We start from the raw sequence: 12309 nt of genomic DNA, 5'->3' as shown, positions 1-12309 counted from the left end.
CAGTGCCAGGGCTGCTGTGTATATATCCTGGTACTAATCTCCCCCCCTGTATATATACCTTCCTGCTGCCCCCCCTCCTGTGTACATATACCCTGGTACTAATCTCCCCCCCTGTATATATACCTTCCTGCTGCCCCCCCTTCTGTGTACATATACCCTGGTACTAATCTCCCCCCATGTATATATACCTTCGTTCTCACCCCCCTCCTGTGTATATATACCCTGGTACTGACCCCCCTCCTGTGTATATATACCCTGGTACTGACCCCCCTCCTGTGTATATATATGTCAGCCAGCATCAAACTGGGTGTACTGTCCCACTCAGTCCATCCATTAAAGTCTTCGCCTGGGGAAAATAAAATATTACGTAGCATTTGCAGGTTTAGATGACTTTTTCATTGCAGCTTTCTCACACAGAGGTTTTTCCTATAAAAAAAATGAGTATTTGCATCCTGTGAAATAAATAAGAAAGTAAGGTCACTTGATGAAAAGCCATTAAACAGATCACAGATTCCACTGCCCTTGTAGGTCATCGCTCACCTCTAGGGGGCAGTGAAGATGGCTGACAGCTTTCCCCGTGTCACCCTCCACAGGGCTATGGGAAACCTGCAGCAGGCGCTGGTGTGCTTCGAGAAGCGCCTGGTGGTGGCCCACGAGCTGGGCGAGTGCGGGGGCAAGGCTCAGGCCTACGGGGAGCTGGGCAGCCTGCACAGCCAGCTGGGCAACTATGAGCAGGCGCTGTCCTGTCTGGAGCGGCAGTTGGGTATCGCGCGTGACACGGGGGACCACGCGCTGGAGGGCGAGGCCAGCAGCGGCCTGGGAGCCGTGCATCAGCTAATGGGCGAGCACGAGGCTGCCCTGCGCTGCCACCAGCGCCACCTGGAGATCGCCGAGGAGACGGGCAGCGCCAGCGGCCAGGGCCGCGCCTACGGCAACCTGGGACTCACCTACGAGTCGCTGGGCAACTACGAGCGTGCCGTGGTCTTCCAGGAGCAACACCTGAGCATCGCCGCGCAGACCAATGACCTGGCGGCCAAGACGGTGGCCTACAGCAGCCTGGGCCGCACCCACCACGCCCTGCAGAACTACTCGCAGGCCGTCATGTACCTGCAGGAGGGTGAGTGCATGCTAGCTTCCTGTTAGCGCTTAACCTGGTCCTGACGATACCAGTCCTGTGTCATTAGTCATGATGTTTCACTAGCAACAGTGAGTCATAAGTTCACTACTCTCCACTTTGTTCTGTCTCTCCTTGCACTTGGCCTTGGAATCGACCAATGCAGGAGCCCTAAATAATCCCTCTTCAAACCCTCGGCCAGAATGATCCACACAGGTTAAAAAAAAATGCTTTGTTATGGTGAATATCTGGGATTGTTTTAAAGGGATTAATTTGCTCCTGGTTCCATCTGGCACAAACTTGAGTCATGATTATTAATGTCGTCATTTTGTATGTGTTTACCAGATGCATAACTGGGCCAACGCTAGCGTTCCTGTATCTCCCAAATATAGCACAGGGAGCCGTGTCATATGGTATGAGCACGTTTCATTCCTGAGACGCGAGTCTGCAGCTTTGTGACGACAAGTAGCTATCTCCAGGTCACCAGTCTTTGATGTCACGGCGGGTGACACCGGTTGTCCAGATGATGGGACCATAAACTGATGACAGACAGCAAAGCCCCGCCCCCTGTCAATAGCTGACCCAATCAGAGCCGTGACCTTATGTTTTTCCATCTTCTAATACTTGCTGGATGCTGAGCCTGCTAGATAAAGGCCACCCCCAGCACTCCCCGCCCACTTCCTGACAGCCAATTAATTCTTTCTGACTGACCTAAATGTAGAAACATGTGAAGTGTGCCCCCTCCCCACTTTACACTCGGTGTCCTCGTCTGCCTCCCTCTCTGAGCCGCCTCTGAGTTTAATTGGGATGTGGTTAATTGGTAAAGTTGCCGTGTCTGTCAGGGGGGGTCTCTGGCTGCTTCCTTTGCATATGTCACGCTGCCTTTCATTCCCGCTTCCTCCTGGTCGCTCGCTTCCATGGGTCCCATAATTAGACGTCGTTGCGAGTGGCCCAGGGAACCATAGTGAACCTCTTATTTCTGTGTGTGTCTGTGTGTGTGTGTGTGTGTGTGTGTGTGTTTGCATAGATCACATTTGGGGACCAAATTGTCCCCAAAGTGTAGTAAAACCTGAAACTTTTGGGGACGTTTTTCAGCTCCCCATTTGGATAACCTCAATTTTACTAATTCTGTAAATCTGCAAATCCAATCAAAAAAGTAAAAATGCCAAATCTTGTATTTTGTTTGATTACTTTTGGTTAGGGTTAGGGCTGGATGGGGGTTAAGGGTGTTATGATTGGGATTAGCGTTTTTCTCATAGAAACTAATAGAAGGTTCCCCATTTAGATAGGTATGCCTACATGTGTGAGTGTCTGTGTGTGTGTCTATGCGTGTGCATGTGTGTGTGCGTATCGAGCAGGAGGAGAGCGGAATTGAATGAAGGATCATTTGCGAATTTTCTCAGGGACTGTGTCTAATGAGTCCTGAGTGGCGCTGTGGCCCAGCAGAGCCTCCCATCCAGCCCAGATGAAGAAGGCAGAAGGGGGGCAGTGGAGGGGACCAGGCGAGGGAGAGAGAGAGCGAGGGAGTGAGGCAGAAAGTGTGGCAGGCTTCAAAGCTGCAGGGCCGGCAGACTCCCGGGGGCGTGGGAATGCAGAAAGGATGCGGGAGGAAACCGAGGGGCATTAGGAGCTTTGAAGAGTACTCTCCACTCTGCCTCAGGGGCTGCTCGGGGAGGGGGGGGCTCGTTTTCTGTGAGGACACGGAGAGACAGTGTGTGCGAGAAAAAAAGGTGAAGGAACACTCCCTCCCTGGGGTCCATGCTGAGGCAGGACGCCCCAATTACACCTCTACTCTTCCCAGGTGACTTTGTAGGACAGGCGTGCGCTTGGCCATTTCCTGCCTGCACAGTCAGCCACGCGGGTCATCTGGACCCCATTTCCTCATGGCTTGTGCTTCAGATTCAATCAAATCATGCCTGGCTTGATTTATAAGTAACTCTTAGGAAGGTAATAAATGTATGCAGTCTGGTCAATAAGTATGTCATATCTTTTAGGAAAATCAGTCTCTGTTGGTACTGTTTCTATACTTATATCTGTAATGTGTGTTCATTCATGTTTGCTTCTGTATATTTGACTGTGTTGCCACGGGTGATTCCTGGACAGGTGCATGTGAGTTATCATTATTGCTCACACCCCCCCCCCACATCCTCAGGTCTGCGCTTGGCAGAACAGCTGGGGCGGCGGGAGGATGAAGCCAAGATCCGGCACCGTTTGGGACTTTCCCTGTGGGCCAGCAACAACCTGGAGGAGGCCCAGCACCAGGTATGTGTATGGCTGCTGGAGAACAAGGCCGGTGTCTGCTGCCGGTACCCAGTGGCACCTTCCAGTGCTCACAGTGCCCTCTAACATCCTGTTTCACTCACCTAATGGCTACATCCAGGCTGCGATTGATACAGCTTCATCTGCATGTTAGCATGGCAAGAGAGGGAGGGGGACAAGCAGTAAGAGGACAGCAGTGTAAATAATGAAAGGGGAGTCTGGGGTGTAGAGGGTAGAGGACGTGTCTTCTGGACCCCACAGTGCTGCGACTGTGAGTTTTGGTTCCAGGCTTGGCAGGACCCTCCTCCATCTGTATCAGGCTACGCTGCCATGTAATTATGATGAGCGTAAATAGTATTACTGCTAATGTCTTAGACGTGGAATTATGCTGTCCTGCCTGGGGTTTTGGTTTTAAGCCTGCCATAAAAAAGATCTTGCTTACATCGGAGGTAAATTGTAAGTATAATTACTTTGTTACTCTGAGTGTGTACCCAGTATATACCATATTATAATTAATAACTATAGTAGAACAAATCATCTGCACTCTTAAAAACCCACAGAACTCGCATTCAGTTTGTTTGTTAAATGAACCGTTTCCGGTTAATGGTCGCTGCATTGTCAGCATTACAGCAGCGTCTAGCAGTCAAAGGAGTGTTATAATCTATCAGTGTTTGCACTGGGAGTGAAGTGCTGTTGAGGGAGTGTTTGGGTTAATTGATGTAGATTTGCTGCAAGTTGCCTTCTGCTTGACCAGGGGAATGACAGGGCCCCTGGTCTGTGAGATTCTTGGGGGGGTTTTGATTCTGGTCCTGGGCTTTTCCTGCAATTGCTTTCATCCCGTATTCCACCCAGGGAGAAAGTGAGCCACCAGCGATTCTGGGTGAACATTCCACTCTTCCCCTGCAACATTCCTGGAAGGCTGCTGGCACACTGACCTCATGTCAATGTCACTGGGCCTGGTGACAGCATACCTCAGAGGCGTGTGCTTGCACTTACATGTGAGCGGCGTGTCTGGGGAGATGGAACACGAGTCTAGACAAAATCACGCTAGACACCAGACAGGAATTGACGTGACGAGCTGATATCCAGATTCCACTTTTTTCAGCCCCTGATTAACTGTTTGAAAGGCCTGCCATTTAGAGACAAAAGGAGCAAAACAACTTCATCTCCCCCCTGGTGCTGGGGGGCGGGGGGCCGTGCTTTAGTCTTCTTTCTTCCACTCTGTGAGTGATCACAAAGCATAAGAGATGAAAAAGCTGGATTTTCTTGTCTTCTGCTAATGGTAGCAATTTCCACATCCGCACAAGGCAGATATTTCCCTGGCTGATCTCCACAGTCTGGGGATCGTTTTGAGCAACAGAACTCACAATCCTCTGTAGTGACAGTGATTCACACTCATCTCAACTGCAGAAATAGCAGCCAGAATCCCATACAGTAACAGCAATAATACTCACGGTCCTCTAGAGTAACAGCAGCTATATATACAGCTTCCTACAGTGAAAACAACAAAACAAACAGTCCATTACAGTAATAACAGATATACTCACAGCCCCCCTACAGTAACAAGAATAGCACTCATAATCCTCTATGCCTGGGGTCTCCAACTCCGCTACTGGAGAGCTACTATCCAGTAGGTTTTCTATCATACCTGGCTTCTGATGACCCACACCTGCTCTCATGCAAATACCAGGAACAGGTGTGGCTCATTAGAAGCCGGCTAGGATAGAAAACCTACTGGATAGTAGCTCTCCAGGACCCCTGCTCTATAGTAACAGCAGTTATACTTACAGTTTCCTACATTAACAACAACAAAACTTACAGTTCCTTACTGTAACAGTAGTAGTACTCACTGTCCCCTACAATAGTACTCGCACGGTACGTTTACATGCACAGCTTATTTAAGCTACAGTTATAGCTTGACTACACAACTTAATCGGACTGCTGTCCTTGTCCCAGTGTGGATGTACGAGAGGGGAATTGATTTATTAACCGAAGTATGTCTGACTCCGCTAAAATAGGTGGCGATATGGCTCCTTTCATCTTGTTAGTATTGGGCTTTTTCCAGGTGACGTATTACGTCAGACGTTATAAAATAATAAAATTAATAATAATGGGTGCGTGGACAAATGAAGTGACTCCCCTAGGGCCCATATTTATCCTGATCCCCCTCCACCCACAAAACACTGTATTCCAGATATGTATTGTTATATTTACTGTATTTACTGTTACTCATTTTAGGTGTTGCTTTAGCATTACTTCTTCTGCTACTACTAGCAGCTAGAAATGCCTCTATGTGGTTCCTCAATATATGTCAGCATTAACTGAGCAACTTCGTAAACTTTTGTTTCGTTTCTTGTCATAACAGTTCAGTGTATTCAATATCTCACATTAATTATTTTAATTTGTTAGCATCATATAATGTCTACAGGCATGTAATGTGTTCACATTATTTTTATTAGTTCTGAAGGGTGGAGTTTCAAAATTGATCTGCCCCCCACAGTTCTGTTTTTTTCCCTCACCTGTACCCCCTGCGATTCCTTCACAGTTTGTATACCACAGAACTACAGTAACAGCAGCAATACTCACCATCCCCTATAATAATATTCACAGTCCCCTAGAGTAACAGCATTGATACTTTCAGTCCCCTACAGTAAAAGGAAAGATACTCACAGTCCCCTAGAATAACACAGTACAGTCTGCTACAGTAACAACAGTGATACTCACAATTCCCTGCAATAATACTCACAGTCCTCTATAGTAACCTCAGTGATACTCAAAATCCCTTACAGTATCAGGAAACTCGCTGTCCTGTACAATAATACTTATAGTCCCCTACAGTAACAGCAGTGATACTCACAGTCCGCTACAATAATACTCACAGTCCCCAACAATAACAGTAGAGATACTCACCTTACCCTACAATAATACTCATGGTCCCTCTGAGTAACAGCAGTGGTACTCCCTATGCATTAGAGTTTGACAGCAGAAGGCTGTCCAAGCAAAATGATTTGCTGCCTATACGAGGCCAGGGTCTCATGGTCTTAGGCTACTTACACCATTCTCTCCCCCCCATTACCGCTCGGGTGCCCTTTAATGTCTGTCCTGGTACGGTGGAGATTACAGCCTGGTTCTTTAAATGATGTCAGCATTGGTTCTGTGTTCTAAGTAGTCGGTTAGGACAACTCATCAGCTCATTTACTCTAGAGTCTTCTTCGCTTTGAATTTGCCTTTGTTTTTGTTCGTCCAGCTTACAACTTAGCCCTTAAATCTGGGAACAAAACTCTGGCTAAGCAAAGGTCTTTTCTTACTCACCCAGTTGTATAAGAGCTTTGTCTCTTCTCCCATCCTGGTGCAAAACAGATGAGAGGCGTGACACAGCCAGCAACGTTAAACAGTCAGCAGCGCCTGATTCCTTGCCACAGCAATGAGGGCACCCTACTGTGAAGGGACTACTGCCACCCAGTGGTCAAATACAGACATGGCACTTTCTCCCACAGTGGCCATGCAGTGAACTTCCACACTGTGTTATTAGGTTAGGTGTTTGTTGGGTGATGACCATATACACAGTTGGCAGATGTTTTTATATATATGAAAAAGGATATCTCATAGTGACATAGTGTAGAAGAAGGAAACACAGAGACATTTTTGAAAAACCTGTGTTTTATATAACTTGGATGGAACCCTCTGTGTCTAAGGTTCTCCATCCGTGTGTCTCACAGAACCTGTAGGCGCCTGCTTATCCTGCTTTCTCTGTTCCCCACAGCTGTACCGGGCGTCAGCTCTTTTCGAGACCATCCGGCACGAGGCCCAGCACAGCACAGACTACAAGCTGTCCCTGTTCGACCTGCAGACCTCGTCCTACCAGGCTCTCCAGCGGGTCCTCGTCAGCCTCGGTACTCACCCTGCTCAGCCAGGCACATTTATGCACCTGAAGCTTATTACAAAAAGGATATTAGTGTTGGTAACATCTGGAAAAGAAATTTATTTAAAAAAAACAGAAAGATGGGAAACTGGGGAAGATGACCTAACTGAATGTGGATTACTGTAAAAAAAATGTTTGCATTTCATTCAATTTATTTTGAATATGGGCGGCAATGCAGCATGTCACATGACCTTTTTTAGTATGTCACGGTCTTGATTTCATGTGTATGGCTGTATCCCCGCACAGGCCACCACGATGAGGCCCTGGCTGTGGCGGAGCGCGGTCGAACCCGGGCCTTCGCCGACCTGCTGGTGGAGCGGCAGACCGGGCATCAGGACTCGGACCCGTACAGCCCGGTGACGGTGGAGCATGTGCTGGACGCAGTGAGCAGCCAGCGAGCTCTGGTGCTCTACTTCTCACTGGCTGCCGGGTACCTGTACAGCTGGCTACTGGCTCCAGGGGCAGGTGAGATGCAGGCATGGGGGGTGGGGCACTGCAGGGAGGGGAACTGGGCAGGTGACAGGCACTGGGGGTCTGTTCCTCAGGGTTACCAGCTTAAGTTATTATAGTTAATAATAATTTATATATCATAACAATAATGTATTTTTCAACATACACGTGAGAAATATGCTTTCACTAAATATAATTAATAGTTAAATATATATATTTTTTAAATTCCAGCGCGTTTCATCTACATTATTATTTTTCATTAACCAGTCTTTCTTTAACTCACTACTGAACACAGGAGCTGTGTTACAGTGGCGTGGTGCTTAGCACTGTTACCTCCCATCTCTGGGCCTAGGGTTTGAGTCTCTGCCATTCCTCCATCTGTGTGGAGTTTGCATGTTCTATCCATGTTGTTGTGAGGTCCCCTTTGGGAACTCTGGGTAACTCTGCTGAGGTTAGTTGGAGTTAGCCACCTGTTCTGGGTTGTTCCCTGCCTTCTGCTGATAGGCTGTGGACCCCCTGTGACTCTGAACAGGACAAGTGGTTACAGAAAATAGATGGATGGACAATGGAGCTGCGATATCATGATGTGTTTAGTGTTTAATGGGCACTATGCCTGTTGTGAATGATAGGTGACATGGCTACTTAAACCATGTGTGACCTGTGGTGTTAGTCAGAGTAAATGACCCTCCAGCAGCAACAATACTCAAGGCCAGGGGGGCCCAACTCCAGTCCTGGGGGGCCAGAGTCCTGCACATTTTTGGGTTTCCCCTCATTTAACACACCTGATTCAACTCCTTGTGCTAATTACCACACAGCTTCTGAGCTGAATCATTCATGGTGGATCAGGGAAAGAACTAAACTACACAGGGCTCCAGCCCCCCAGGACTGGAGTTGGGCTCCCCTGCTCAAGGCTGTGGACCAGAATGATGTAGTAAAATATTCACCTAAAGAACAAAGTTTGCAAAACTTTTTAGGCAGCATTTGGTTAAAAAAAACTGTTATGAAAGCCAGAACTCTTTTTCTTCTGTGAGACGGTGGCAGCCTTGCTGTCAGTAATTAGCAGTTACTGTATGTCCTAAATCCCCAGAAAATACAGCTGCTTCATTCTCTGTTTCTTCACACCTGCTTAGCTGCTCTTTCACAGTCGAGAGGTGTTGGGGATCTCAGCGTCTGCGACGGCTTTCCGTCAGCACTGCAGGATTCGCATCCGCTTGGGATGTGAGCGGCTGGCTGGTGTCACCACACACATACACACACACACACACACACACACACAGAGGATTGTAATTATATCTTTGAGAGGACTCTCCATTCCTTTCAATGGGGAAAACTCTAATCCCAACAGTGACATCCTTAACCCCTATCCAGCCCATTGTGGTTCCCACAATGTCAGAATAAAAGGTTTTTATCACATTGTGGGAACATTTGGCCCCCACAATATAATATATGCATAACCACATGTAGCAGACTAGCACAGAGAGTAGAAAGTCCATTATAGTAAATCACCGGTGGCACCCCCAGCCCATCCAATTGGCCCAGTAATTATGCAGCAGGTTTAAATATGAAAGGAGAGGGAGCGCACACTGTGCTGCTCCAATGTGGTTCAGGCTTCAGGTGGAACTTGCAACAGCTTGTTAGGAAAATTGGAAATATGCATCAGGTAGAGCTCCACATCTGTGAAAACACGAAAGCCAGGGGCAAAATCCCCCGAAGGCCATGTGACCACAGGACACAGGGGATTCACACACACTGGCACCATCTAGCAGGGTGTGACTTATGAAACAAGGATGCTGTGTCTGTGATCGGAAGGTCATGGGTTCGAATCCCGGGGTTGGCAGGGATGTGTGGCTTTGGATAAAAATGTCTGCTAAAAAGGGTAAATGTACAGTTAAGCAGTGATTTATAAATTTAAGTGTATATAAAACATACAAGCAAATCTATATTTGTGGAGTATAATCCTTTTTAACCATGTGCACATGGTACATGATGAGATATGGTGTGGTGCTGTAATTGGTTTTTCCGTGGTGGTTTAATGTGGTAATAATAGCCACCATGATTGCACAGCTTGGTGTGCTTGTTCTGAAGAGCCCAGACTCACAAGTGATGTCTAGCCAAACCCTCCTGGGAGATGACCTTCTGATCTACATCTGCAAACCCACTCCCGATCCCCTGCTCCAGGCATCCTCAAATTCCACGAGGTCTACTTGGGCGAGGGAGTGTCCGAGGCCGGCCCAGACCCCCAGGACGGAGGGGGAGGCGGTGGCGTGACCTCGCTGGAGCAGCACATTGCCAGTACCCGAGAAGCCCTGGGGGTGGACTCCTACTACAGCAGGTAGCGAGACAATCTGTCTGCCCCCACATAGCCCACAGCAGCATCACACCAGGTCGGGACCTAACCCTCTTTTCTGGGTTGCGTTCCTCAGGTTCTCCAGGGTCCCCAGATCAGAGTCAAGATTAGAGTTGTACCCGTTTATAAACATCATTATTATGACACCATATGGGCGGGGCACTATCCCTGAATCATGATGCTGGCTATGCTGTGATTGGTTAAATCCTGCATAGGGGCCAGCAAGCACACCATACACAAAACATACACACAGAATTCAGCAGGAAAGCTTGGTCGGTGGATGTGCTAAACCATGACAGAGAAGCTCTCCATGGACCTCCCCCCATGGTTTCGTTCACTTTAGGCCATAGAGGCTGGAATCCTGGATTCGAAGTACAGCTCTCACCCGACACAAAGTTAGCTGTGAAATGCTGAGTCTCCATCGGCTGCTAGGCAGCTGCTTCCCAGCGACAGTAGACTAAAGTCCATAAAGGAGGCCAGGCTGTAAAACAATCAGCATCTGGCAAACGGCGTTCTATGCTGATGCTGGCACGGGTGGTCTGTTTAAGGGAAGTTGGGGGGAGGGGGGTGTCAGGGGGGATAGAGCTGGGAGCTTGTTATTCAGAAATGCCCCATGGTAAAGCACGCGACTGTAAATGCCAGCATCAAACCCATAAAGATCAATCAGACTGGAAAGGTAGGGTGATGGTCAGGACAGAGAATAGAAGGGCTGATAGTGAAGTTTGCTAAAAGGAGAGGGAGAGAGAGAGAGACTTCAATGGGATACACAGTATATAACTGTAGATGGGAGGAGAGTTGATTGGGAGATCATAGAAAGAAAACAGGAAAAATATAAAGTTACGGAACAAAAATGGAATAATGATGATAAAACTTCAGAGAGTACAAAATATTACCACAGAATGTGAGTAGAGTACTAGGACTATGATGAGAGAAGAGTAGAAGGTATAATACAGAACAGGATGTAGTATATTGCAGAGATTTCGCCAGTAATTATTATTACAGAGACTGAGTAAAGTAAAGGTGAGTAATACAGAGTATTAAACAGGAAACTGATTAGTAGTAATACTGCACAAAAAGCAATAAGTACTACTGTAGAATGTTTCCATTAAACAGTAACACTACCAAAAACCTACATAAGCAGTAGTATCATTCACAGAAGCAACGTCACCTAAGAATATCACTGAACTACCAGAATTACCACAGAAATAGTATTAAAGCATTTCACAGAGAGTAAAGCAGGAGTAAAGATAATGGGTGTTAGTACTGCACATGTAGATGACAGTAATTAAAGGAAGCAGCATAGTGTCGTGTATGACATGCAGCAGAAGGTGCCGGTAGCAGTGGAGCCTGCATACAGGGAGGGGCGGCTCAGCTTCACACCACCCCCAGGATGGTCTGGTCCCTGCGCCGCCTTAGCGCTTAGCCCCACCAAAGTGATAATAAGCAAAGGCGTCCTCACCTGGGGCTGTCATCAGCCAGGCCTTAATTAAAAAGCACCGCAAGGCCTAAAACAGGAGTGAGACGGAGACCAAGAGGGGGCACAGTGGGGGGGCAGGTGATGAGATTTTCATTAAATGGCTCACCCTGCACCTCATGGGATGTCAAGCTGCACCCCTGCACATGGCTGGAGTTGCGAGGGCAGGGGGGGCGGGGTGCGTATCCAGCGTAGCATTCCGAGAGTCAAACGACACCAAACGATGACGGCTGTAAGAGGTGGGTGTTTCCAGCCTAGCAGACAGGCTCCTCCTAATGTCACTGTCAAAGCGAGGATTGACTCGGCTCGCTGGCTTGTATCAGAAACATATTAACAGTTCGCCAACTGGGTGATGTGGGGGGCGGGCGGGCAAAGAGGGAATGGAGTGAAGAGAGGAGGAGATCTGTGAGCCTGGGTACGAGTAGCTCTTATTAAAAAATTAAGAGCAATGGAGGAAGCAAGATACAAGGAATGAACAAGGGAGAGTCATACAGAGGAAAAGGCAGAGAGGCAGCCCTCTGGCACCCCCACATGGCGGCTCCCTCTGGCACCCCAACACGCTGGTTCCCTCTGGAACCCCAACACGCCGACTCGCTCTGGCACCCCAACACACCGACTCGCTCTGGAACCCCAACACGCCGGTTCCCTCTGGAACCCCAACACGCCGACTCGCTCTGGCACCCCCACACGGCGGCTCCCTCTGGCACCCCAACACGCCGGTTCCCTCTGGCACCTCAAGACGC

At 48.2% G+C, this 12309-nt stretch overlaps 1 protein-coding gene across 2 annotated transcripts in view; it reads left to right on the top strand.

Moving 5' to 3' along the window:
• The window catches only part of LOC125721463 (tetratricopeptide repeat protein 28-like), a 224340-nt gene that overhangs the window by 185558 nt on the left and 26473 nt on the right, over positions 1–12309 (top strand). For both annotated transcript variants that reach the window (XM_048997394.1, XM_048997384.1), the window contains exons 8-12: positions 594–1117; positions 3267–3376; positions 7137–7266; positions 7542–7760; positions 9924–10077. In XM_048997394.1, the coding sequence (XP_048853351.1) occupies positions 594–1117; positions 3267–3376; positions 7137–7266; positions 7542–7760; positions 9924–10077 (1137 nt within the window). The remainder of the gene's footprint in view (positions 1–593; positions 1118–3266; positions 3377–7136; positions 7267–7541; positions 7761–9923; positions 10078–12309) is intronic.

This window comes from Brienomyrus brachyistius, chromosome 2, assembly GCF_023856365.1.
Source record: "Brienomyrus brachyistius isolate T26 chromosome 2, BBRACH_0.4, whole genome shotgun sequence".
Classification (NCBI taxonomy): domain Eukaryota; kingdom Metazoa; phylum Chordata; class Actinopteri; order Osteoglossiformes; family Mormyridae; genus Brienomyrus; species Brienomyrus brachyistius.
Note: the sequence above shows the minus strand (reverse complement) of the source record. Positions and strands in the feature narration are given on the sequence as shown.